Source organism: Lutjanus erythropterus, chromosome 4 (assembly GCF_056507025.1).
Source record: "Lutjanus erythropterus isolate fLutEry1 chromosome 4, fLutEry1.hap2, whole genome shotgun sequence".
NCBI classification, from domain to species: domain Eukaryota; kingdom Metazoa; phylum Chordata; class Actinopteri; order Lutjaniformes; family Lutjanidae; genus Lutjanus; species Lutjanus erythropterus.
In genome coordinates, this window is record NC_139320.1 from 34,780,427 (window position 1) to 34,803,341 (window position 22,915).

General features: G+C 37.0%; 2 protein-coding genes across 2 annotated transcripts; both read right to left on the reverse strand.

Annotated features, from left to right (window-relative positions):
• Positions 1-3,137: 3,137 nt before the first annotated feature.
• LOC146328772 (caspase-1-like) lies at positions 3,138-7,093 on the reverse strand. Its single transcript, XM_084717781.1, has 8 exons — positions 7,006-7,093; positions 6,484-6,768; positions 6,278-6,366; positions 5,385-5,561; positions 5,073-5,292; positions 4,242-4,412; positions 4,040-4,149; positions 3,138-3,309 (listed from the first exon to the last, which is right to left on the reverse strand). Exons 1-8 carry the CDS (start codon positions 7,010-7,012, stop codon positions 3,205-3,207), a joined length of 1,164 nt encoding a protein of 387 aa, XP_084573907.1. The 5' UTR covers positions 7,013-7,093; the 3' UTR covers positions 3,138-3,204.
• A 3,091-nt stretch (positions 7,094-10,184) lies between these two features.
• Positions 10,185-16,949, reverse strand: LOC146328773 (caspase a-like). Its single transcript, XM_084717777.1, has 8 exons — positions 16,793-16,949; positions 14,506-14,790; positions 14,335-14,423; positions 13,960-14,136; positions 13,645-13,864; positions 12,219-12,374; positions 12,002-12,111; positions 10,185-10,962 (listed from the first exon to the last, which is right to left on the reverse strand). The coding sequence occupies exons 1-8, from the start codon at positions 16,797-16,799 to the stop codon at positions 10,858-10,860; spliced, it is 1,149 nt and encodes a 382-aa protein (XP_084573903.1). The 5' UTR covers positions 16,800-16,949; the 3' UTR covers positions 10,185-10,857.
• Between the last annotated feature and the right edge of the window lie 5,966 nt (positions 16,950-22,915).

Consider the following 22,915-nt stretch of genomic DNA (forward strand, 5'->3'; position numbering starts at 1 on the left):
TTCAGGGAATTCTTCTAGAACCCAACATAAATGGTTATACCCAGAACCATCTCTGAAAGGTTTCACCCAGAACCCCCTGTCAGAGGTTCTACAGATATCCCTTCTATGGTGTAATGGTTCTACCCAGAGTCCTAACAAGAACCCTTTTATATTAGGGTACCCTTTTGCAGTAAAGAGTTCTTCAAGGATCTCAACAATCCTGCCAAAAAGGGTTTTGGGATGAAAAGGAAACCCCTTAGTCTTACGAAGACCCTTTGACAAACCCTTATTATTATTATTCAGAAGATTCTGGGTAGAATCTCAGCCCTTCATGGAGAACCCTGTTGGAACCCTTATTTCTAAGAGTGTGGGATGAGAACCCGAGTGCTTGTTACTAGCCACCTGTGTCTTTGTTTTGTATAAAGTTTAAGCTGATATAAAGCTCTCTAACACTGCCAATATGTTCAAATAAGCTGTTAAAATGGAGTCTAGTCTGGTTGGATTGATAAATCTGGTCTGTAAGTGATAAACCCTTGTTGTTTTATGTCTTTTTATAAACCCCCGAGCTTTAAACAGAGCATATCCTTCTGTCACGCTTCTCTCTGTTCGGTTTAATGGGTAAAAATGATGAGTCAGTGAAAAGTGTCAGCATGAACTCAAAGTAAGACCTGTCATATCGCGACACATCAGACATGCACAGGCTGCAACCATGTTACCATGTTGCCTACTCAACTTGTTGCCTTTGTGTTGTGTTGTGATGACATGGTTCTGTTTGTTTGATCTGAGTTTTTTCTCTTTTTTTTTTCAAGTAAAGTTTGTCTGAAAACACATGCGGAGTTTGTGCCTTGTTTTGTGTGAGTACTTTCACAATGTTTCTTTAAGTCCGTTAAAGGGACAGTTGTATGAGGTACGTATGCAGCAGTGTATTACCTACTGTATAGAGGCCGCTGGCATGCCGCCAGTTTGGAGAAGCAGCAGGAGTCCTGATGTAGGAAGCTAAGTAATGTATTGCTGCAGACAGGTTCAGCAGCAAAATCTATTTTAGCTACCTGTACTGTAAAAGTCACTATCAGTCTAAGTTTTCACCATTTTACCTTGGTGTCAGACAGGTTTTTCTGTCATCATATAAGCCAAATATCACTCTCTCCAAAGCACCCAGGCACCATTTGAAAGAACAGGTGCTATAAGGTAAACTATACTTATTGTCCCAGAAGGAAGTTTGTTTTTGGACTCCCAGCTGCTTCATTAGACATTAAATGCATTTTGTTTTTTGACTTAAAGCACCACAAGATGAGTTCATTTCAACGGCCGAAATCCCCCAATCTCCCAGATAACCCTAGCAAAAAGTTTTTTATTATGAGAGTGAATTGCCCCGCAATATAAATAAATCTTGATTATATAGGTTACGTTTGTGTTTTATAATCAGAATATTACATTCGAGGGTGGGCTTCAACATGATTATTAGCACTTCAGTGATGCTAACGGACCGCAGCACCGTCGTGCTAATAATCATGTTAAGGCACACCTTCGAGTGTAATATTTCTTAAGCTCAGCATTCTGAACTGTCAGCCTGAAATAAGGCAACACCTGGAACACCTGGCTCATTAGTATCTTCTGTGCCTCCCTGTGTATGGGATTTACTCATTTACCACTACGTTGATCAGCTGGTTTGTTGTGTGTGACTTTCTTTTCCTTAAAGGATTAGTTCAGATTCATGTAAGTCACACAACAACACAAACAAACGAACAGATCCAGGCAGTGGTAGACCAGAGACTCCTGTGTTCTCCAAGGTAAAAATACTGTTGTTGTCTGAGGAGTCTGGTTGCTTTGTAGGAAGCAACATAACAAGCGATATCCCTTCAGGTTCCCTTGGAAAAGATTGTCTGACAGGACAATTAATGAAAATATTCTTAATAAAGCATACACTTAAACGGATACTGATTTTTGTAAAAAGTTGTTTATAGCAGTATATTGCTTAGCCTCCTACACCAATCTTACTCTTACTTCCTATTTTTGTAGGGCAACTATGTCCATTTGGCACTTGTTTACTTTCATTCAGCTCTTGCCTGGACTCTGAAGTTCCCCTTTTCTCAAAGCACAAAGAACATTAATTTCCTCTTCTCGTCTCATACCTACTGAGATTTAATGGTACATTTGATTCAAACACATCCACTTTTAGTATTTTATTATCCCTTTATCATTTAGAATCAATACACAAATCTTCTGCACAGCTTAAAGTAGTATAGTTCATTATAGATCATCGATTAACATTTAATTCTGATCATCATCCGCTGATATACATTACAACAGAGTTCACACAAACAATATCAATATTCTACTTGCTAACATTTTACTTTGAGTCACTTGGCTTTCTTCAAATCCCTTCATCCAGTGATGGAAGAAGTGTTCAGATCCTATACTCAGGTTAAAGTAGCAATACCACCAACTAAAAACACTCTATTATAACTAAAAGTCCTGAAGTAAAAGTACAAAATTATCCTCAGCAGAACATAATTATTTTGTAATTATTAAGTATGAAAAGAAAAATGACTCTTAGAAAGCTATATTATGATATTTGCATTGTTGGATTGTTATTACAAAACAAAAGCATGTCAGCAGCACGTTCATAATGGTCCCAATTCCAACAAATTCTCACAGTCTTGGCTGATGTTTTGTTCATTTCTACCAGGAGGTCTGGTGGTTGGATGTCTGGGTTAATGGCAGTGATGTCTGGTGTCTTACAACGTTTTAAAAGTTTAAAATAGATAATAAATGTTGCACATGTTGCCTTGCCTCTAGAACATAGAGAATCAAAGTGATTTCATAAATTTGCAGTGTAAGAACTAGGAGCCTGGTTCAAATAATAATTCAATATCCTGTTTTTTCTTTCACAGGAAAACATTTGGCTAGTTTTGTCACATGAGTAAACAAGCTGTTCAATACGACTTGACAAAAATGTTTCATTCATTCAAAGCCTTACACACTGTCAGTTAAATATAAAAATATAGATGCAGTGATTTAAGTACATGTGAAACAAAGTTTAGTTTTATCTGTGAAAGAGACAAATTGACTACAAATGATGGGGTTACATTTTGTGTCTCTTTGCTGTGTCACATGGCCCATTCAATAATCAATCCTTAAAATCTACCCACCACCTAAGAAAACATTGCAAGCATAATTTGCGAAGTCGTTACAAGTCTGTGCTAAATGGCGCTCGTTCCTGTCTCACAGGCCTGGCAGGAAGTAGAAGCGCTTTGTAAGAGTGCATCTGTCTTTGGTTGGCATCTGTCTTCTGTTATGAATGGAAAACTCTTCAAAACGTTGCATGACCTGTGAGGTTAAAACAACCATATATGAAATTAAGCATTCAGCAACATTAAGACAAATATAAAATGTCATCATTACTGCCGTGTCCAATTATACAAACTCCAATTCCAAAAGAGCTGGGATGACGTGTAAAACAAATAAAAACAGAATTAAATGATTTTCTTTATTCAATTGAATGCAGTACAAAGACGAGATATAATAATATTCAATCTGGATGTCTTTCTTATCTCTTTAGCCCAGAGGACATGACGGCCATGATTTCCAAAAACAATCTGAAATGTGGACCCAGACTTCAGCACACTTTTCCATCTTCATCAGTCCATTTCAGATGAGCACAGGCCTGTTTCTGAGTGTTGTTGATTTATGGTTTTCACTTTGCGTGGTAGAGTCTTACCTCGCATTTGTCGATGAAGTGATGAACTGTGTTTACCAGCTTTTATACATCCATTACCAATTAATCTGTTAACCTGTATCATAGTACCAAAGTGTTTTTGAGCATTACCCCGTCTATTGTTTGCTTTTCCAACACACAAATAACAATTAAGTTAATAAGCTTGAAAGTTAAATATCTTGTTTTTGTCCTTTTTCAATTGAATATAAGTTGAAATTGTTTTTAAAATCTTTGCATTTTGTTCTTAATTAAGTTTTACGTAGTGACCCAACCTTTTTTTCAATTTGGGTTTGTACGTGCATGTTTCACACCCAGAAGACAGTTTGCACGTCCAAAACTTACTTTTCTGAAAAGTTCCTCAATGTCATCCACATGTGCAAAGGTGTAGAATACCTCAACCACATACTGAATAAGAATAGACCCACGATCTGTTTGTCTATATGAGACGGTGTCTGGAGGAAAGCATATAGAAACATCAAATATATTTAATTTCTAATTTACTATTAAGATTAAGTGTGTTACAATGATATTTATATTAACTCACCCGGAGTGCTGGAGAGAAGAGAGGTGAAGTCTTTTTCTTTGTGTACACACCGTATAGTATCATCCTCTATATTATCTTCAGCAGCAGGCAAAGATAGACCTGGTTGTTGGACATTATCACAGAGTGCAGCTGGATTTGCACTGTCACTGACAAGTACTGCTCCGCCCTCCTCTGAAACACATTTTTATACAACGCACAAGAGCTTAAAGACAACACAAGACATTAGCAGACTCCTCAGTGAATTTATATTGATGTTTGATGGGTAACACTTTATTTGAACAGGGTGTGCATTAGACTGATATGACACCATAACTGATGATGACATGACACCTGCACTGAGTATGGGCTAGAGGTCCCTTGGTCATTTCAAGGTGTCATAACAAAGACATTGTTGTCACTCTTAATGTCAAGTTGTCATACACAAAGACATTATTGTCTTTATTAATGTTAAAGTGTCATAAACAAAAATGTTGTCTTGATTTATGTCAGGGTGTCATATCAAAGACACTGTTGTCTTTATTAATGTCAGGGTGTCATAACAAAGACTCTTGTCTTTATTGATGTCAAGATGTCAGAGCAAAGACATTATTGCGTTCATTAATGTTGAGGTGTCATAACAAAGACATGGTTGTTTTGATTAATGTCAAGTTATCATAACAAAAACATTTTAAACCTGTCATTATGTCAACTGTGCTTTAAAAATGGCAGCTCACAGAATAACACTTAATGACAACAGTAATAAAAATTCATCACAGGTGTCATGTCATGTTATGATGGTGTTATGTCAGTCTTATGCAGTTTAGTGTGTCTGTAAGAGTGAGTCAGAGTCACCTCCTCTGCAGGCCTGGATGATGATGATCTTGGGTTTGTTCAGCAGTGCTGGACATTTCTCTGAGCCCAAGTGTTTGTAAATGTTGTTGACTGGGAACATTTCCGAGTCGACACCATAGACAGCTCCGAGTTTCCCATGAGACATGATGACCACAAACACGCTGTCTGTTTCTTTAAGTTTAGGATGTTTGGAGAACTCAATCAAAGCAGCATCAATTTGCTGTGAGAACACAAAAAGTCAAATATCAGTTACTGTATCACTAAATCAACCAGACTAAATATGTTTTTTAATTGTCCCTTTTTATAAATTACCTGTGCTGTGAGGTTTCTGTATTTCACCACCTCGTATCCCAGAGGCTTGAGCAGGTTCTCCATGTTCTCTTCGTCTTTCTCAGCTCCATGTCTGTTTAAACTCTCATTAATAAATGACATATTAGTGATAAGGAGGGCCACACGACTCCTAATGGTGAACATGTTCACAGGGTAAACCTGAAAAACAAATTTAAAAGGAGGAAGAATTTCAGCCTATCCTCACACCCACGTGTGTCTGTGTAGCAATGCGTTACATCTAGGGTTGTTGTAGTGGTAAATACAGTTTTGATCAGCAAGCTGTGTGCAAGTGGTTATTGTGCAAAATTGTAGAAAATTGTACTCTTTTGCACACGCGAGCCAAGACGTGCAATTTGCTTGAAAGAATTAGAAATTCCAATCTGTTGTGAATAAAATTATTCTGAGAATTGAACTGAATTCACTGAATTTGAAAAACGTAATTCTCATTTGAGAATTCAGCCAAAGCAAATAAGAAAAACTGGCCACTCTAAGCCACTCTGAAATGGGCAGTTTTGAAAAAATAACATGTATAAGGCTCTGAACTATGGTTATTTCACACAGGGCTGCAGATACCAAATATTTTCCCCAGTAGAGCGGAGTCATGACCCACCCTACTCTGCTTCCAAATACCCTGATATTTTTGCCCTAACCCTAACCCAAGCACTCCTCATGCCTAAAAGTGTTACATTTTTGTTGAGTATATGCACATCGTAGATTTTATAAGAAAAATATTTAACCCCTGCTTCTTAAATAACACCTTTCTAACAAGATGTGGTAAGCTGAGATGTACAGTAACTTAATATTCTTGCTGCAGAAAAACTAGTTTTCCCCATTGTTTACACTGCTTGCAAATGGTTGAGGGTTGAATGACTAACATGTGGGTCTTTCTGTTTCTCCATCATGAATCCATCAGTGGTCGGGATGAGTGTTTTCGACCATTCCTGCTTCGTCCGGGGCTCTGCAGCTGGAAACAGCAAACATTTCTTTTCAAAACAATGCACTTTTTGTGCGCACACCTGTATAATATCGGTTTGAATCAAAACATGACGTAGGTCTCTCTAGATGAAATAGATCAGCTCACCTGGCGGAGCAGGTTGACCACAGGTCAGACCCAGTTCAGAGAGAAGCATAGGATCTCTGTTCTGAAGGTGAGCAATCATCTTCCTGCTGGCTTTGTCCCCCTTCTTCTTCACCGTGTCAATGAGACGTCGTGCCTTGTCTGCTCTGCTATTGTTCTCCTCAAGAATCGAGTCTTTCTCCCCGTCGTTCACAACACCATCCTCCAAAATGTCATCCAGGAGCTGATTGATAAGTTCTTTGGACGCCTTATCCACAAACTTACCCCTCACCCTGGCAAGCTCCTTATCTAAAATATAATAACCAATATGAACCATACATATTCTACAATATAAACCAGACATATATTAGTCGTAAATGGTCAACAAACAAATGTGTGGTGAGCATCTGGCACATGAAGTGACATCTTGCATCACACATTGGTGGTGGTTGAGGCGTGTTTTCCCCCTTACCATGAAGCACTTTGAGCATCTGTAATAAAGCGCTATATAAATGTAATCCATTATTATTGTTAATTAAATCTTACCTGCCATTGTTCCCAAACCTTGTCTCACTGAACAGCGTAAAATCAAACTCTGCAGCCTTCCAACAAGTATGACAACTGCACACTGGATGTGCATTGATAGTGGGTGTTTATATATATCTTGCATGCCAAAATGCAATCTGATTCATCAAGGAAACACTTCTTCAATGGAAGTGTTGCGAAACAAGTAAAACATGCAGGTTGTTGTCAAAACAGAGGACCAAAAGTATTCTGTCAATTTCTCTCTCGTCTCATACAATATATGTCATCAACATCAACATCGCTGTCCTTTGTAACATTATTTTAGGTGAAATGTTTTATCCAATGACTCCTGCACCTTTTATCAGCCAGGAAAAGAAAGAATAAGTAGGACCCATTGCTTGTGTGACTACGTCCCGGTACAAAAACACAGCCATAATCCCTTCTGTGGCTGACATTAGGTTTCGTATAGAGAAAGGTCTTTCTGTCTCTCTCATTACATTTCTTCAGTCTGTCATAGTCCTTCAACAGTTTTGCAACAATCTGCAACTTTCTTGGCCTGTAAAATTATCTTTTAAATCGACAAATGTCGTGTGTGTAATTTGAGACTCAGTTCAAACAGGATCAAAAGATTATTTGTCTTTCTTTCTATGACTAGCACTCAGCAGCTAGCTTGCTAAGACCATAAAGTTTCCCTCTTAGTAGTGATGTAAGAGCCACAAATAATGTTACACTAAATGTTACTGCACCAAATTACTTAATTTATCATAAATGAATAATGTGCAAAAATAAATTAGGACATTGATACGGTTTACTGCGCTGCTGAGCCAAACTAAATAACAGCAGGGGAGAGTCTGTTACCTTAGGAACCCCGGGGTTTCTGTCTGGGCGTTCTGTTTTCCTGCCACAGTCCAAAGACATGCAAGTTAACTGACAACTCTAAATTGCCCATAGGAGGGAATGTGAGTGTGACCAGTTCTCTGTCTTTGTGTGTCAGTTCCTAATGCTTTGATATTTGAATGTTTTTTGTTTGCTTCAAAGAATAATGGTAACATTTTACTATAACTACAGGCTCCGTATTTTATCCCAGTAAGATAGAACCAAATAGTTATCTGTAGCTGTAAAGGGGGAAAGGAAAAACAGAAATTACATTGTGCATTGTTTTAACTATTCTTGGCTGTTGATAAAAAATATTGATGTTTAGCTGCACTATATCATACGCTATGGAATAATATCTGATCATATCAGAGATAATCTGATCAGAGTTGCATTTAAGAAGAGAAAGTCTTCTTTCACGCAGAGTCTTTTTCCTTGTTGGCACATGGCAAAGTATCATCCACTATGTCTTCTTCATGACTAAAGCCTGAACATGACACATCATCACAACCAGCAGCTGCTTTTGAGTTAACAAGCACAAGTTCCCCCTTTCTGCATCACACATGGCATACATTTAATAAAGCTCAGGCCAAAAAGTTCAACCATGTCGATGTTTGTTGATGTCTATAAGAAGAGATGAGAGTCGCCTCCTCTGCAGTTCTGCATGATGCTGGGCATTTCTCTGAGCCAAAGTGTTATAAATATTGTTGACTGGGAACTCAAATAGTTTCTCATCACCAATATAACATGCACATGCACACTGTCAGAACTGGGTGTGTGTTTGGTGTGACGGTGTGCAAATGTCAGGAGACTTGCATTATACCAGACAAGCAGTATGGAGGCATTTTATGTTTTTTTTTTTCAGTTGTTTGAAAACCTCAATCGGCATGAAGGTGAGTAGATAATGACTGAATTTTCATTTTGGGGTGAACTATCCCTTTAAGAAGTTAAAATACTTGGGCACAATCACTGATCAGACCCTAACCTTTAATGACAAGGCAGAAAGAACAACTTTGCAATAAATCTGACAGTGCTAAGAAGGCTAGAGCTGGTACCTCACACCCATTACACTCGGAGTTTGAGCTGCTCCCACCTGGCCATCGATTTGACGTCCCATGGGCCAGCTGGAGCATATAGATTAAGTTGTTTGTTTTTTTATCCTCTATGCCATACAGGCATTGAGCAAAGAAAGACTGCATCAGGGACATTCAATATTTTTGCTCTCTTGTATTGTTTGCATGATTTATTTGCTGCTACTTGTCCATTGCACTTTTGAATGTTGTATATTTTATGTTTTTAAAGGCATGTTGTGATATGCGTCATGTACATGTATGTACTTGTTTTACCTTGGCAGAAGCCAAAGACACTGAAGTGGACAGTTAAGTCAATCAGATCAAATCAAATCAAATCAATGCATGCTGTGTTAGCATCTGAACATTAGCAGTGCCTTTTCACTGAGGTAAAAGTAGTCAAACCAGTGTAACGACTGTTACTTTGAGGAGTTGATGTTCATGTCAGTGAGATATTTCTGTTGAACCTCTCAGGAAACACTACTTCCTTGTAAGTTCTGGTAAACAAGTCAAACTAATAATACCACACTATGATGGGCTGTAATAAAATGATTACATCATTAATGATTCATCAATCAACCAACAGTTATCTGTGCTTTCAATTTTTATTAGATATTATTATATTATTTTGATGTTTAAAATATATTTTTTAAATCCAGTTGTGTACTGAGAGGAACTTTTCTGCTATTTGTGCTTTGTGTGTCATGATTTATATACCTTGGAGGACGTTGCTTGTTGACCCAAGAACACAAAACTGCACATACAGGAAGCAGCTGTGATAACTGATGACGAAACCTGAGAATTCAGTCTACATGCTGTGCCAAAACACATATTCAAAGTTCAGCCGAAGGTTAGGCATTGGCGGTCTGAATCAGACAAATCAACAGAGTATCTTCCAAAGTTTCGGTCTTTCTACAACAAAAATCCACTGACAGTTTTTGTTGAAAATAAATTTCTTGGGTAACAAAAGGCTTAAGTATCAACATGCTTGACTTTGACTGCATGTGTATGTAGCTACAAGCAAATTATGTTGCTGAGTTTATTTCTCAAGACCACACAAGCATAAAAGGCCCAAGAAGTATAACAGCTGATTTTCCTAATCTGACCCAAGTTAAGAAAGAAGTTTCTTTTTTTACTATTTTAAGGACTTAAGGACTCATATTCACAGCAATATGTTTTTCATAAAACACAACCATTTCAAGACATCTGGAGTGCTGAATGCAGAATGTAGGTGTGCTCACAAAAATAAGGACCCAATATTGGAAAAAAATGTAATTTGTCGTTCAAATTCTGGACAAAATGAATACAAACAAGAAGACAAGTAATTGCCCACTGAATGTCAATATGTCACATTAAGAATATTCATAGAACACATGAATAAAGCTTAACTGTGCTTAATTGACTTACTCGTGGAAAGCAATTGCAATAAAACCTAAACTTTTTAAAAGTTTGAAATACGTTGCATGTTACTTTGGCTCTACACCATGAAGAATCAAAGTGATGTCATAAATTTGCAGTGTAAGAACTAGGAGCCTGGTGCACATAATCACTCAATATTTTTTTTATTTTCATGATAATACATTTGATTAGTTCTAAGAAATGAGTAAGTAAGCTGGTGAATACAACTTGATAAAAATGTTTCATTCATTCAAAGCCATACACACTGTCAGTTATATATAAAATTAGAAATGTTAAAATTATTTAAGCACATATGAAACAAAGGTTAGTTTTATCTGTGACACAAATTGACTACAAATGATGAGGTTACATTTTGTTTCTCTTTGCTCCTGCCCTGGGACTGTGCCCAGAACGCCTATTCAATAATCAATCCATAAAATTCATCTATCCATCAAGAAGCACCAGGGAAAGTATTGCAAGCAGAAGTTGAACTGTGGTTACAAGTCTGCGTTAATGAGCACTAAATCTTGTCTCACAGGCCTGGAAAGACGTAGAAGCGCTTTGTAAGACTGCATCTGTCTTTGGTTGGCATCTGTCTTTTGTTCTGAACGTCAAAGTCTTCAAAGCGTTGCATGACCTGTGAGGTTGAAACAAACCACGTAAGAAATTAAGCATTAAGCAACATTAAGATAAATATTAAATGTCATCATTACTGCTGTGTCCAATTATACAAACTCCAATTCCAAAAGAGTTGGGATGATGTGTAAAACAAATAAAAATAGAATGAAATGATTTACAAATCTTTATTCAATTGAATGCAGTACAAAGACGAGATATAATAATGCTCAAACTGATCACATACACTCATTCTTAATTTGATTTCTGCAACGTGTTCCAAAAAGTTGGGACAGGGGCATGTTTACTGCTGTGTTACATCACTCAGTCAGCACTGGCACTGTCATGCTGAAAGAAGGGACGTCTCTGAAAAAGGCGTCATCTGGATGGCATGATATGTTGCTCCAAAACCTGGATGTACCTTTCAGCATTAATGGCACCTTTACAAATGCACAAGTTACCCATGATGCCAGTGTACTACCACTGTCCTATACCATCACAGATACTGGCTTTTGAACTTTGAACTTGTAACAATCTGGATGTCTTTTTTTCTCTTTAGCCCAGAGGACATTGTGTACATGATTTCCATAAACAATTTGATATGTGGACTCATCAGACCTCAGCACACTTTTCCATCTTTCCATCAGTCCATTGCAGATGAGCTCAGGCCCAGAAAAGTCAGCGCCATTCCTGGATTATGTTGATAAATGGTTACCCATTTAATATCCAATCATGACACTGTTACCTGTTTACCTGTAGAATGTTCCAAACAGGTATTTTATGAGCATTGTACTACTTTCACAATCTTTTGTTGCTCGTGCCCCAGTTTTTCTGAAATGTGTTGCAGGCACCAAATTCAGAATGAGTATATATTTACAAAAAACAATAAAGTCATTGAGTTTGAATATTCAATATCTTGTCTTTGTACTGTATTCAATTGATCATAGGTTGAAAAGGTTTTGTAAATCACCGCATTTTGTTTTTAATTATGTTTTACATTGCATGTGGGTTGTATGTGCATGTTTCACATCCAGAAGACAGTTTGCACGTGCAAAACCTACTTCTCTGAAAAGTTCCTCAATGTCTTCCACATGTGCGAGGGTGTTGAATACCTCAACCACATACTGAATAAGAATAGACCCACGATCTTTTTGTCTATATGAGAGAGTATCTGGTAAAAAGCATACAGAAACATAAAATAGAAAATATATTTAATTTTCAATTTACTATTAATGTTAATATATTCAGTGTGTAATAATAATATTTATATTAACTCACCCGGAGTGCTGGAGAGAAGAGAGGCGAAGTCTTTTTCTTTGTGTACACGCCGTATAGTATCATCCTCTATGTTATCTTCAGGACCTGGTTGTTGGACATCATCACAGAGTGCATCTGCATTTGCACTGTCACTGACAAGCACTGCTCCGTCCTCGCCTGAAACACATGTGGAACACTTTTAATACAACATACAAGAGCTTAAAGACAACACAAGACATTAGCAGACTCCTCAGTGAATTTATATTGATGTTTGGTGGGGAACACTTCAGTAGAAAAGGTGTGCATAAGACTGACATAACACCGTCATAACCATGACATGACACCTGTCATGAACATGGAGTCTCTATGAATGTTTATGACTGTCAATAATGACTGTCAATTCTGTCATTTTAGTGCAAAATTGACACTATTTGAGACATCTTTGTTATGACAACTTTAACCAAGACAACATAGCTGAAATAAACACACTATAGCAGGCGTCAAACTCAGATAAACTATTTAGCTTTATGTTTTAACATTACATTATACTGTCATATGGGGTTAGTTCATCATTAATAATTTGCTGACCGTAACTAAAGTAGTCCCATTTTAACTTGTCATTAAGATGTAATGAAGTGTTATTAAACTGTCATATCATTTTATAACGATGTCATGAATATTTTGTTAAGCTGAACTAAAGCAGTCACATTTTGATTCATCATACAGATGTTATTAAGCATTGTTACAATGTCAAATGTTTTTATAACAATGTCATGAATAATACTCTTGACCTCAACTAGAGTCATTTATTTTGGACAGCTTTTGTTGTCTTGGTTGTTGTCATATTGTCATGAGAAAGACGTTGTTGTTTTGATGAATATCAAGGTGTCGTCAACAAAAACACTGTTGTCTTTATTTATGCCGAAGTGTCATAACAAAGATGTCAACTTTGCTTTAAATGTTATAGCTCACAGAATAACACTTAATGACAAGTCATAAAAATTCATCACAGGTGTCATGTCATGTTATGATGGTGTTATGTCAGTCTTATGCAGTTTAGTGTGTCTGTAAGAAAACAAAAAAATGTTGTCTTGATTTATGTCAGGGTGTCATATCAAAGACACTGTTGTCTTTATTAATGTCAGGGTGTCATAACAAAGACTCTTGTCTTTATTGATGTCAAGATGTCAGAGCAAAGACATTATTGCGTTCATTAATGTTGAGGTGTCATAACAAAGACATGGTTGTTTTGATTAATGTCAAGTTATCATAACAAAAACATTTTAAACCTGTCATTATGTCAACTGTGCTTTAAAAATGGCAGCTCACAGAATAACACTTAATGACAACAGTAGTAAAAATTCATCACAGGTGTCATGTCATGTTATGATGGTGTTATGTCAGTCTTATGCAGTTTAGTGTGTCTGTAAGAGTGAGTGAGAGTCACCTCCTCTGCAGGCCTGGATGATGATGATCTTGGGTTTGTTCAGCAGTGCTGGACATTTCTCTGAGCCCAGGTGTTTGTAAATGTTGTTGACTGGGAACATTTCCGAGTCGACACCGGCAACAACTCCGAGTTTCCCATGAGACATGATGACCACAAACACGCTGTCCGTCTCTTTGAGTTTAGGATGTTTAGAGAAGTCAATTAAAGCAGCATCAATTTCCTGAGAAAATACAAAAAGTCAGAAATCGGTTACTGTATCACTCAATCAGCCAAAAATGTTTTGTTTTTTTTTAATGTTTCCTTTTTATAAATTACCTGTGCTGTGAGGTTTGTGTATTTCACCACTTCGTATCCCAGACCTCTGAGCAGTTTCTCCATGTTCTCTTCATCTTTCTCAGCCCCCTTTCGGTTTAATTTCCCATCAATAAATGTCATATTAGTGATTAGCAGGGCCACACGACTCCTGATGGCTGCTTTGGTCACAGGGTAAATCTGAGAAACAAATTTAAAGGGAGACACAAATATTTATCATATTTCTCAACTTTATAATTCACAGGAAATATTCAATAAAAATAGAAATGCAACACTTTTCATGAGTTGAAGTACAAGACCTAAGGTTTATTTCTCCAGCAGAAATCTATCAATGACAACCATGTGAGACGTTTGATAAGACTTTTATGGATAACTAACTTTTTTATCATTCTGTTTCTCCTTCCAGAATGCCTCGGTGGCTGGGATGAGCACAGTCGACCATTCCTGCTCCCTCGGGGGCTCTGCAGCTGTAAACAACAAAATATTCCTGTTTAAAATGATGTTCTTCTTTTTGTGTACATGCCTGTGTGATATCAGTTTGAATCTCACCTGGCGGAGCAGGTTGACCACAGGACAGACCCAGTTCAGAGAAAAGCGTAGGGTCTCTGCTCTGAAGGTGAGCGATCATCTTCGCACTGGCTTTGTCCCCCTTCTTCTTCACCGTGTCAATGAGACGTCGTGCCTTGTCTGCTCTGCTATTGTTCTCCTCAAGAATCGAGTCTTTCTCCCCGTCGTTCACAACACCATCCTCCAAAATGTCATCCAGGAGCTGATTGATAAGTTCTTTGGACACCTTATCCACAAACTTACTCCTCACCCCTGCAAGCTCCTTAGCTACAGTAGGGAGTAGGAAACAACAAAATGACAATTCAAACAAAACAAAAAAATGCATTTCATATATGGTAACACTTTCTATGATGCCCATGTCAATGCCTTATATCTTATGCATTATAATAAATTATAAATAAACTTATAATGCATTTTACTGCAATTGTAGCAATGTATAATTATAATCATAAGAACTAAAAATATGATTATGCTTTATAACAGTAATTATAACACATTATAAAACATTTTATAACTTATATGGTCATGCAACATGACTCTTCAGAATTGCTGGTCACCGGGGATGAAAGTAACTAATTACAAATACTCAAATGACTGTAATTAAGTATTTTTTGGGATACTTGTCCTTCTTTGAGAAGACTTTCAAGTCTGAATCTTTACTTGTACTTAAAAATGCATTACACAGTGTAGTCTGCCTAGTAACTTTTAAAATCAATAACAGATTACTGAGTACAATTTGAATTAATATCCAAACCTTTCATCTGCATTTTTGTAGCTAGTAAGGTTATCTGCTCATGATCAGGTCAGTGAAAAACAGGACATACAGGAAAAAAATACCCCAAAATGCTGCAGAAGGGACAGGTTTGACAAAACGTTCATATCAACAATTGGTCATTGTCCCTCAGCGTCTCATATTAGAGCACAAGGTATCCTTCAGCAGCTGTAGTTGACTCTGATTCTAAAATACCATAACTTTTAACATATATATAGGTATAAGTTATTTATTTTATTTTTTTTAGTTTTTCGTGCATATCATTTTATTATATTTTTATAAATATATAAACAGCGATGAAAGTAACTAATTACAAATATTCAAATCACTGTAATTAAGTAGTTTGGGGGGTACTTGTACTTTTATGAATATATTTTCAAGACTGTACTTTTACTCGTACTAATGTACACATTACTAGATATAATCTGCGTAGTTACTTTTAAAATCATAGCTGAGAACTAAGAACTCAAGTTAAGTTGAACCTTTTTCTGCATTTTAGTATCCAACCAGGTGATCTGATCACAAACAAGCTAATAAAACAATGACATACAAATGAGAAACAAATCAAAATGCTGCAGCAGCAGAGGTTTAGAGTAAGGATGGCTGTAACTGCAGCTCAATTTCACATTGTTCTGTTGAATGTGGAAACTTAAACTAAGACTGCAAACTGGTGCTCTTTTTTATTTGTATTTTTTAATCATATATATACTCATACGGCCTCAGTCGGCCACTCCTTTTGCTGTTCTGTGGGGGAGAGGATTGTACTTTGTGCCCTTCCTCCTCACAGTGAAGAGAAAAAACCTACTTGACAACTACGCCCATGTTTTTTCCATTAAAACCCGAACAACCGCAAACTGAAACCACGTGTTTGTTATAATCTTGCATAACAGTGTGGATTATTAGATCAGTGATGCGCACATTTAACTTAATGTGTAGTTTTCAATGAGAGGAAATCCGATGCTTCTGTAGAATTTTTTTTATGGTCTGCACTTTGGACATATCAGCTCCATATACGTTTACAGTTTTCCACTTTGAAGTGAAGAAACGCTTAAAATGACACACACTGAGTTCTCTATGAAGGCAACATAAAACACAATACCGTTGTCATTTCCATAAACCCTCATAGATATTTTTGAAAACCTAATTAAGTTGCATTATGTATTATTTTCTCTGCTTTTGTTGCCCAAATTGGGCAGCCAGCAAAGTGAAACCAACGCGTGGCACACACACACACACACACATACATACACAACCAAATGCAAAGTTATGAAGACCTTTCTTCAGCAAACTTTGTAAAACAAAGAAAGAAACCATACTTGTAACCTTCCTCCTCCTCCTCCTCCTCCTCACCACCCTCAGAACATTTATAGTTACGAGCCCACATCTCATGCAGACATAAATTTGCCTTTTGATCGTCTCCGTTTTACCGCCAGTACACACCGTGCAGTAAGCCAGGGTTACTTAGAGTAAAAGTGCATTTAGATCGTTAACTCTTACCTGCCATTTCTCATATGTCTTCTCAGAATTGTCTGAACTGAAGTCTGCAAGTTGCAAATGAAACTTCCCCAGCGTCCAGCAGCCTGAGTGTGGAGAGGCGATGCGTAACGCGTCCTGACAAGGATGCTTCCTGCTTCCCCGCAGCTGAACTACTATATATGACCAGCTCTACCGGTACAGACCACTCTACTGCTGCTGGGTAATACAGCAGTGAGTTAAGAAAGTGAATCATCGTATAGCCGCCATGTTGGTCTGATCTAAGTCTGATCTTAACCACATTTGAAATAGTTAAGTCTCTAACATGATCTCCACATCTTTCTGTTTATCAGTTATGAAACTCAGAGCCGGTCATGACCTCCCTGGGGCCATAAGCAAACAGATCCTTCTACCCGAGAGTAAACCACTTGTCACAGTCACACCTGACACCCCAGTGCTACAGTCCTCCCTACTGAAACCAATTTGCTCCATCAAGTAGATCTATACAGAACAGAATGATGTATAAATAAACATAAACAATATTTAACCCTTGTGCACACCTTAGTAAGTAGATCAAAATTTACACTCAAGGACAAAAATGTCCCTACAAAGGGTATATTAAAAAAAGATCGTATACATTTGTATATATATATGATGCAATGCAGAGGACTTTTTGGGTGAGGCGGGTGTTGTGTGTTTCCAAACTGGTAAGTCTCACCAGTAGTCTGTATGCTGGAATTAGCAGAACAGTGATGCGGTCTGAGGCACTGAGGTGGGGGAGGGGAAGGGCCTTGTAAGCTCCTCTCTGGGTGGTGTGAACACGGCCTAGTTTGTTGTTAACTAACTTCAGTGCTGATCGTGACTACAAAACGCGCATTATTTATTTTTCGGAATTTTAATTCTTTAAATGCCAGTTTCCAGTTTAATTTTAAGAAAATATTACACACAAAAATGAAATATTATCATCTTAAGTGGCAAAAGTGGAAAGCAAAGTGGATTTTGGGGGGAGGGGATTTTTGATCAATAGTTGCATTCTTATTTTTTTTTTTCTGCAGTATTATAATAATGATATATCACCTACTAATTTATGGTCTGTATCCATACTTTACAGTGAGACTGCCCTCATAAATTATTTATAAATCGTAGAACGCATGCGTTTGTACTTGGACTCAAAGATGAACTCACTAGATTTTGGTGGTCAAAGGTCAGTGTGACCTTCCTTAAAACATTTTCAGCCATATCTCAAGAATCCATATGCTAATTATGACAAAATTAGACGCAAACATCTTACTAGGATAACATGATAAAGGTAATGACATTTTATATACAAAAAGTCAAAGGTCAACTTCACTACGACATCATAATGTTTATGAACTAGCGGCCTCCCCGAGTCATCCAGACACATTATCAAGCTACAAACATCGAGTTAGATGGTTTACGCCAAAATGTTCTGTTCTGTTGGATTCTGACAGGATCACAACCATTTCAGAGCAATCGGCAGCATCTATGGCTGCAAGCTATTAATTGTGTTGACTGGACTGAGGACACGATCAAAACTGCTCGTTTGCTGCGCCCAAAGACAGACTGGTGTGGTACGTCATGTTTCCGTTGGCAAACTGCACACAGAGGTCATTGTTTCCTTCCTTTTAGCCAACAACACTCTTCATGCCTTTTATGGAACTCCCTCAAAGTTACACGTCAGTATAGTGGTATGTATACATGCATGGTAGAGTGGTAAGTTCCATAAGAAATTCCTTCAAAGTCTTCACTAAATATATATTATATTAGTCTGGACAGACATGGATGTAAACTGCAAAGATCAGCGCCCTGATATCATGTTGAACAATAAAGTGTTAACACCTTTTGATGAATCATTTCAAAAATGTTTATGTATAGATTCTATTTAAAAAATACTTTTAAAAAAATGATATCAACATTTTCTTTACTCCTTAACATCAGTATCCACCCCAAAAACCCACCAACAGTGGGGCCCTAATTAATGGTTTATAATTAGGTTCTTACTAAACCGTCCTTGGTATTTTTTTGCACACTAAGTTGAGTTTCCTCTGATCCCTCTTGCTCTTTTCATGGCATCTCATTGTTATGACTATTTAAATATGAGGTACAAACATTTAAAAATTCAAAAAATGAGCTTTATTGTAAAGTGTACAACATTCAACATTTAGTGATTAATAAACGGTGATGCTTTTACACTTTCACACTCTGCAACTCATTAGTTAGATTAATTAGTAGTAAGCACAAACTGGATTGTGGCCAAATCCTGAGCTCACATCGATGTATGGAAACTGTGATATAACTTGTTGCTAACTGTTTATTAATGATTTATAAAGTGTTTAAAACCTAATGAATAACGTTATCAACCAGTTTATAAATAATTTATAAGTGTAGTTTTATTCTAAAGTAGCACCAAATTATCTTATTGCAAACGGACTGTATTTCAAGTTAATACTACAAATCATGCACAAATGACAATGGTACAGATACAGAATGACACCAGTTGAAGTAAAATAATTAAATAGGGCTTCCCCAAGTGGTTGTAATTACATTTTAAATCACTTCTCTTCATCATCATCTCCACTTAAAAAAATAAATTGGTACTTTTTCTTTTGGAATAAAATAGGACGTGAAATACTATTTGTCAAACCTAAAACATATTTTTTACATTTTATTACTTAACCTGGAGCTAAAAAAAGTTATGAATGCACCTTGTGTGGAAACAAGAGCCAACTTAATGGAATTATTTTGCAGTAAAACTACCAATTTCCACATTATACACAGACACAATGAATCATAGAAAAGTCAGTTATCTACAAAGAACTGCGTGATAATGAATGATGAATGTCTCCGTTCTTCATTTTCTCTGTCCTCGATGCATCAGGTATGAAGTGTGAATCACCAGTTCTGCTCCTCTTGGGACTCTGTGGCTGGAAACAGAAAAACACAACACCATTGCTATGAGACCGCTGTTCAGAACGATGTATTTCTCTGTGCTAGAGTCAAGATATTCTGTATTTTTCTTATTGTTAACAAATCCCAAGGAAACCAACAAAGAAGTGATAGAATAGTGCTCCGTTGTTGTAGAAGAACTATAGTTTATTCTGAGCATACCTGTCTGTGTAAAGGAAAAGGCGTTTTTTTTCCTAGAAAATAGTTGCTGTAGTACAGAACTGTGGAGTTAGACTGTTAAACTGTTGTTCACATGTCCGTGCTCAGGATTTTTGGGCGAATCTGAAACATGGGTCAGTGATGTGCCAGAGCCACGGTCCCCCAGCACTATATGAGCCCCATGAACCTCCATAATGGTAAGTTATGAACACATCTCAGCGACTCTCTCAGTCTTAATCAACCCAGCTGTTCACTTCAGCTCATTTCAGTTCCAACAACCCAACGCAGAAGGAAAAAAACAACCTATTACTGTCCTCTGGCTCTGGTGTCTTAAACTTTATTGGACATGTCCAATAAAGCTGCTAGCGGGACCGAGCATGTTTCAGGTCATTTTCAGGTCATATTGGTGTTTGATACCAGTGTTGCCAGATGTGAGATAATTACTATATTTGTACATAAGATAATTAGTGCAGTTGTATTTGTATAATTTTGCCTTTTGTACTATGTGCAATCAATAATGCCTTAAGTCCTACAATGTATGATAGTTTGATCATTTTTTGACACTTTGTATTAGTACAGTGCAACCTGTACATGCTACGTCCCATAAGCGGTGCAATTGATGCCTTCCAGTGCTGTGGGAATTTAAAACTCACATCACGTGGATTTGTTTGAGAGCTGTTTTTACAGATTTACATCTTCAGTCTGAACCAGCGGCCAAGGGGCTGATGAGAGACGGACTTCTGCAGTGTTGGTTTTGGTAATTTTACAGGATTTGTGGACAATAAGAAAAATATCTAGTAATGCTATAGAAAAACAGGATGAAGAAGAAAAGCCTTGTTCACATTCTCTATTTTTCTAACATATATTTGAACATGACAGTGTTGAGGTGCAACGTCAGTTTGTCACACTTCTTGAGTAAACTTAGGATAAATGCTCACTTTAATCTACCAGCTCACCTGGTTAAGCAGGTTGACCCAGACCCAGTTCAGCATGCAGCATAGAGTCTCTGTTTTGGAGGTAACTGATCATCTTCTTGCTGGCTTCCTCCCCTTTCCTCTTCACTGTGTCAAAGAGAGATCGAGCCTTGTCTGCTCGGCTCGGGTTCTCCTCGAGTATTGAGTCTTTCTCCCCTTCGTTCAAGACGCCCCCGTCTAAAAGGTCGTCAAGGAGCTGACTGATCAGTTCTTTGGACACCCTGTCCACAAAACCGTTTCTCACCCTGACAAGCTCGTTCACTAGAAGAAATAACCAGAGAACCAGAAAAATTATATCACTCAAGTAAAAAATAACAAAAAAAAGTAAATGCACAACTTACAGTAAATGTCGACTTCTTAAGGTGTTTTTAGGTTCTAAAGATATACATGACATTAAAGGTATTTACAAAAGTTGTTTGAAGACTGACAACAGCAAAAACTTGAATGAAGAAAATGCCATGAAATTAACGATTCAGTGGTGGAGAAAGCACTCGGCTTTTACTCAAGTACAAGCTGCAATAAAATCCTGTAAAAATACTCCATTACAGGTAAAAGTCTTGTAAGATTCTACCTAATAATTATGCATTAGTATTTACATTTTAATGCTGTATGCGGTCGAGGTGGTGTTAACTGTAACAACTTTATATGTGGAGGTTTAATCCATAATAGTACATCATTCAATTTTCAGTCTGTTAATCCTGTTTCCATCCTTGTGTAAAAATGAAACCTATATGTCATACTCACCATAAATAAATGTATACACTGTCTGAGACATTGATTTTTAAAATATTGTGTTTGGCAATCAGAATAAATAAATCAGTAAAATCTTGAGTTATATAATCTCTAATCTTTTTTTGACAGGTTGCCACCTGTGGTCACATGAAGAAACATAAATTTCAACCTTTTGGGTCAAAGAGTATGGAAACCTCCACCAGTGTGATGAAAAAAAATATCCTGTAAGTCATTATAATGAGAAACTTTCTCAAAACAATGACATACTTATCTCAAAATAATGATAAGGTATCTAAAAACAACGATACTTTCTCAAAAACATGACTTATTAATAGATACCGATAATTATCTGCTTTTCATGGCTGATACTGATGAGATAACCAATAATTTCACATTTTTTCATTAAATATAAGTTGATGTAACCTGCAGTTTATGAACACATGTGGCCTCAGATCCAGGGCTGCCAACTTTTCAAAAAACCTTGGAGTGAGATTTGTTAGAGCCAGCCAACCAAAAGCGTGAGTCTCACAGCCGAAGTGTGAGAGTCGGCAGCTCGGACGCCTCTCTTGCCGTTCAGTCCACTGGTCATGAACTGATATAGACATAACTGATATAGCTGGATAGGCTAATATCGGCCAATAATCTGCTCCAATATTTATTGTGCCCTACTTACTTATCTTGAAATAATAATACAGTATCTCAAAATAACAACTTACTATCTTAAAATGAGAATCTCAAAATAGTGATAAACTTTTTCAATATAATGCTTTACGATCATCTCTCAAAATAATAACTTATCTCAAAACAATGATACAATAAAATGACTTTCTGTCTCAAAATACTGACTTAGTATTTCAAAATGATTTGTAGCCTTTCTTAAAATAAGTATCTCATACTAGTGTCTTGGATGATAGCTTTGTTTTTAGATAAGTCATTAATCTGAAATATTATGTGATTCTTATTTTGATACTCGTCTTTATTTTATTTTTATCACATTGGCAGTAATGACCTTCCACAGATGTTGTCACATCTGGTTTAAATCGAGGCAGTAATGCACGCGTCAAAGTGAAACCTAAAGACAAATAAGCGAAAAACACAATTTATCTACAGACAGTTGTGAATGAGCTTCGTGTATTTTCTGACATTTGCCTGATCCTGACTGAGAAGTGGATGATCATTTTACATTCTGTTTATGTTTCCTGTAGCTGTGCGCTTAATACTGTTGAACCCGACTCGAACTTCCTTTGCTTCACTCACCACGCACAGCTGCATGTAATCCTCGTTATACCAAAGCAAATATTATTAGTATCCTTCT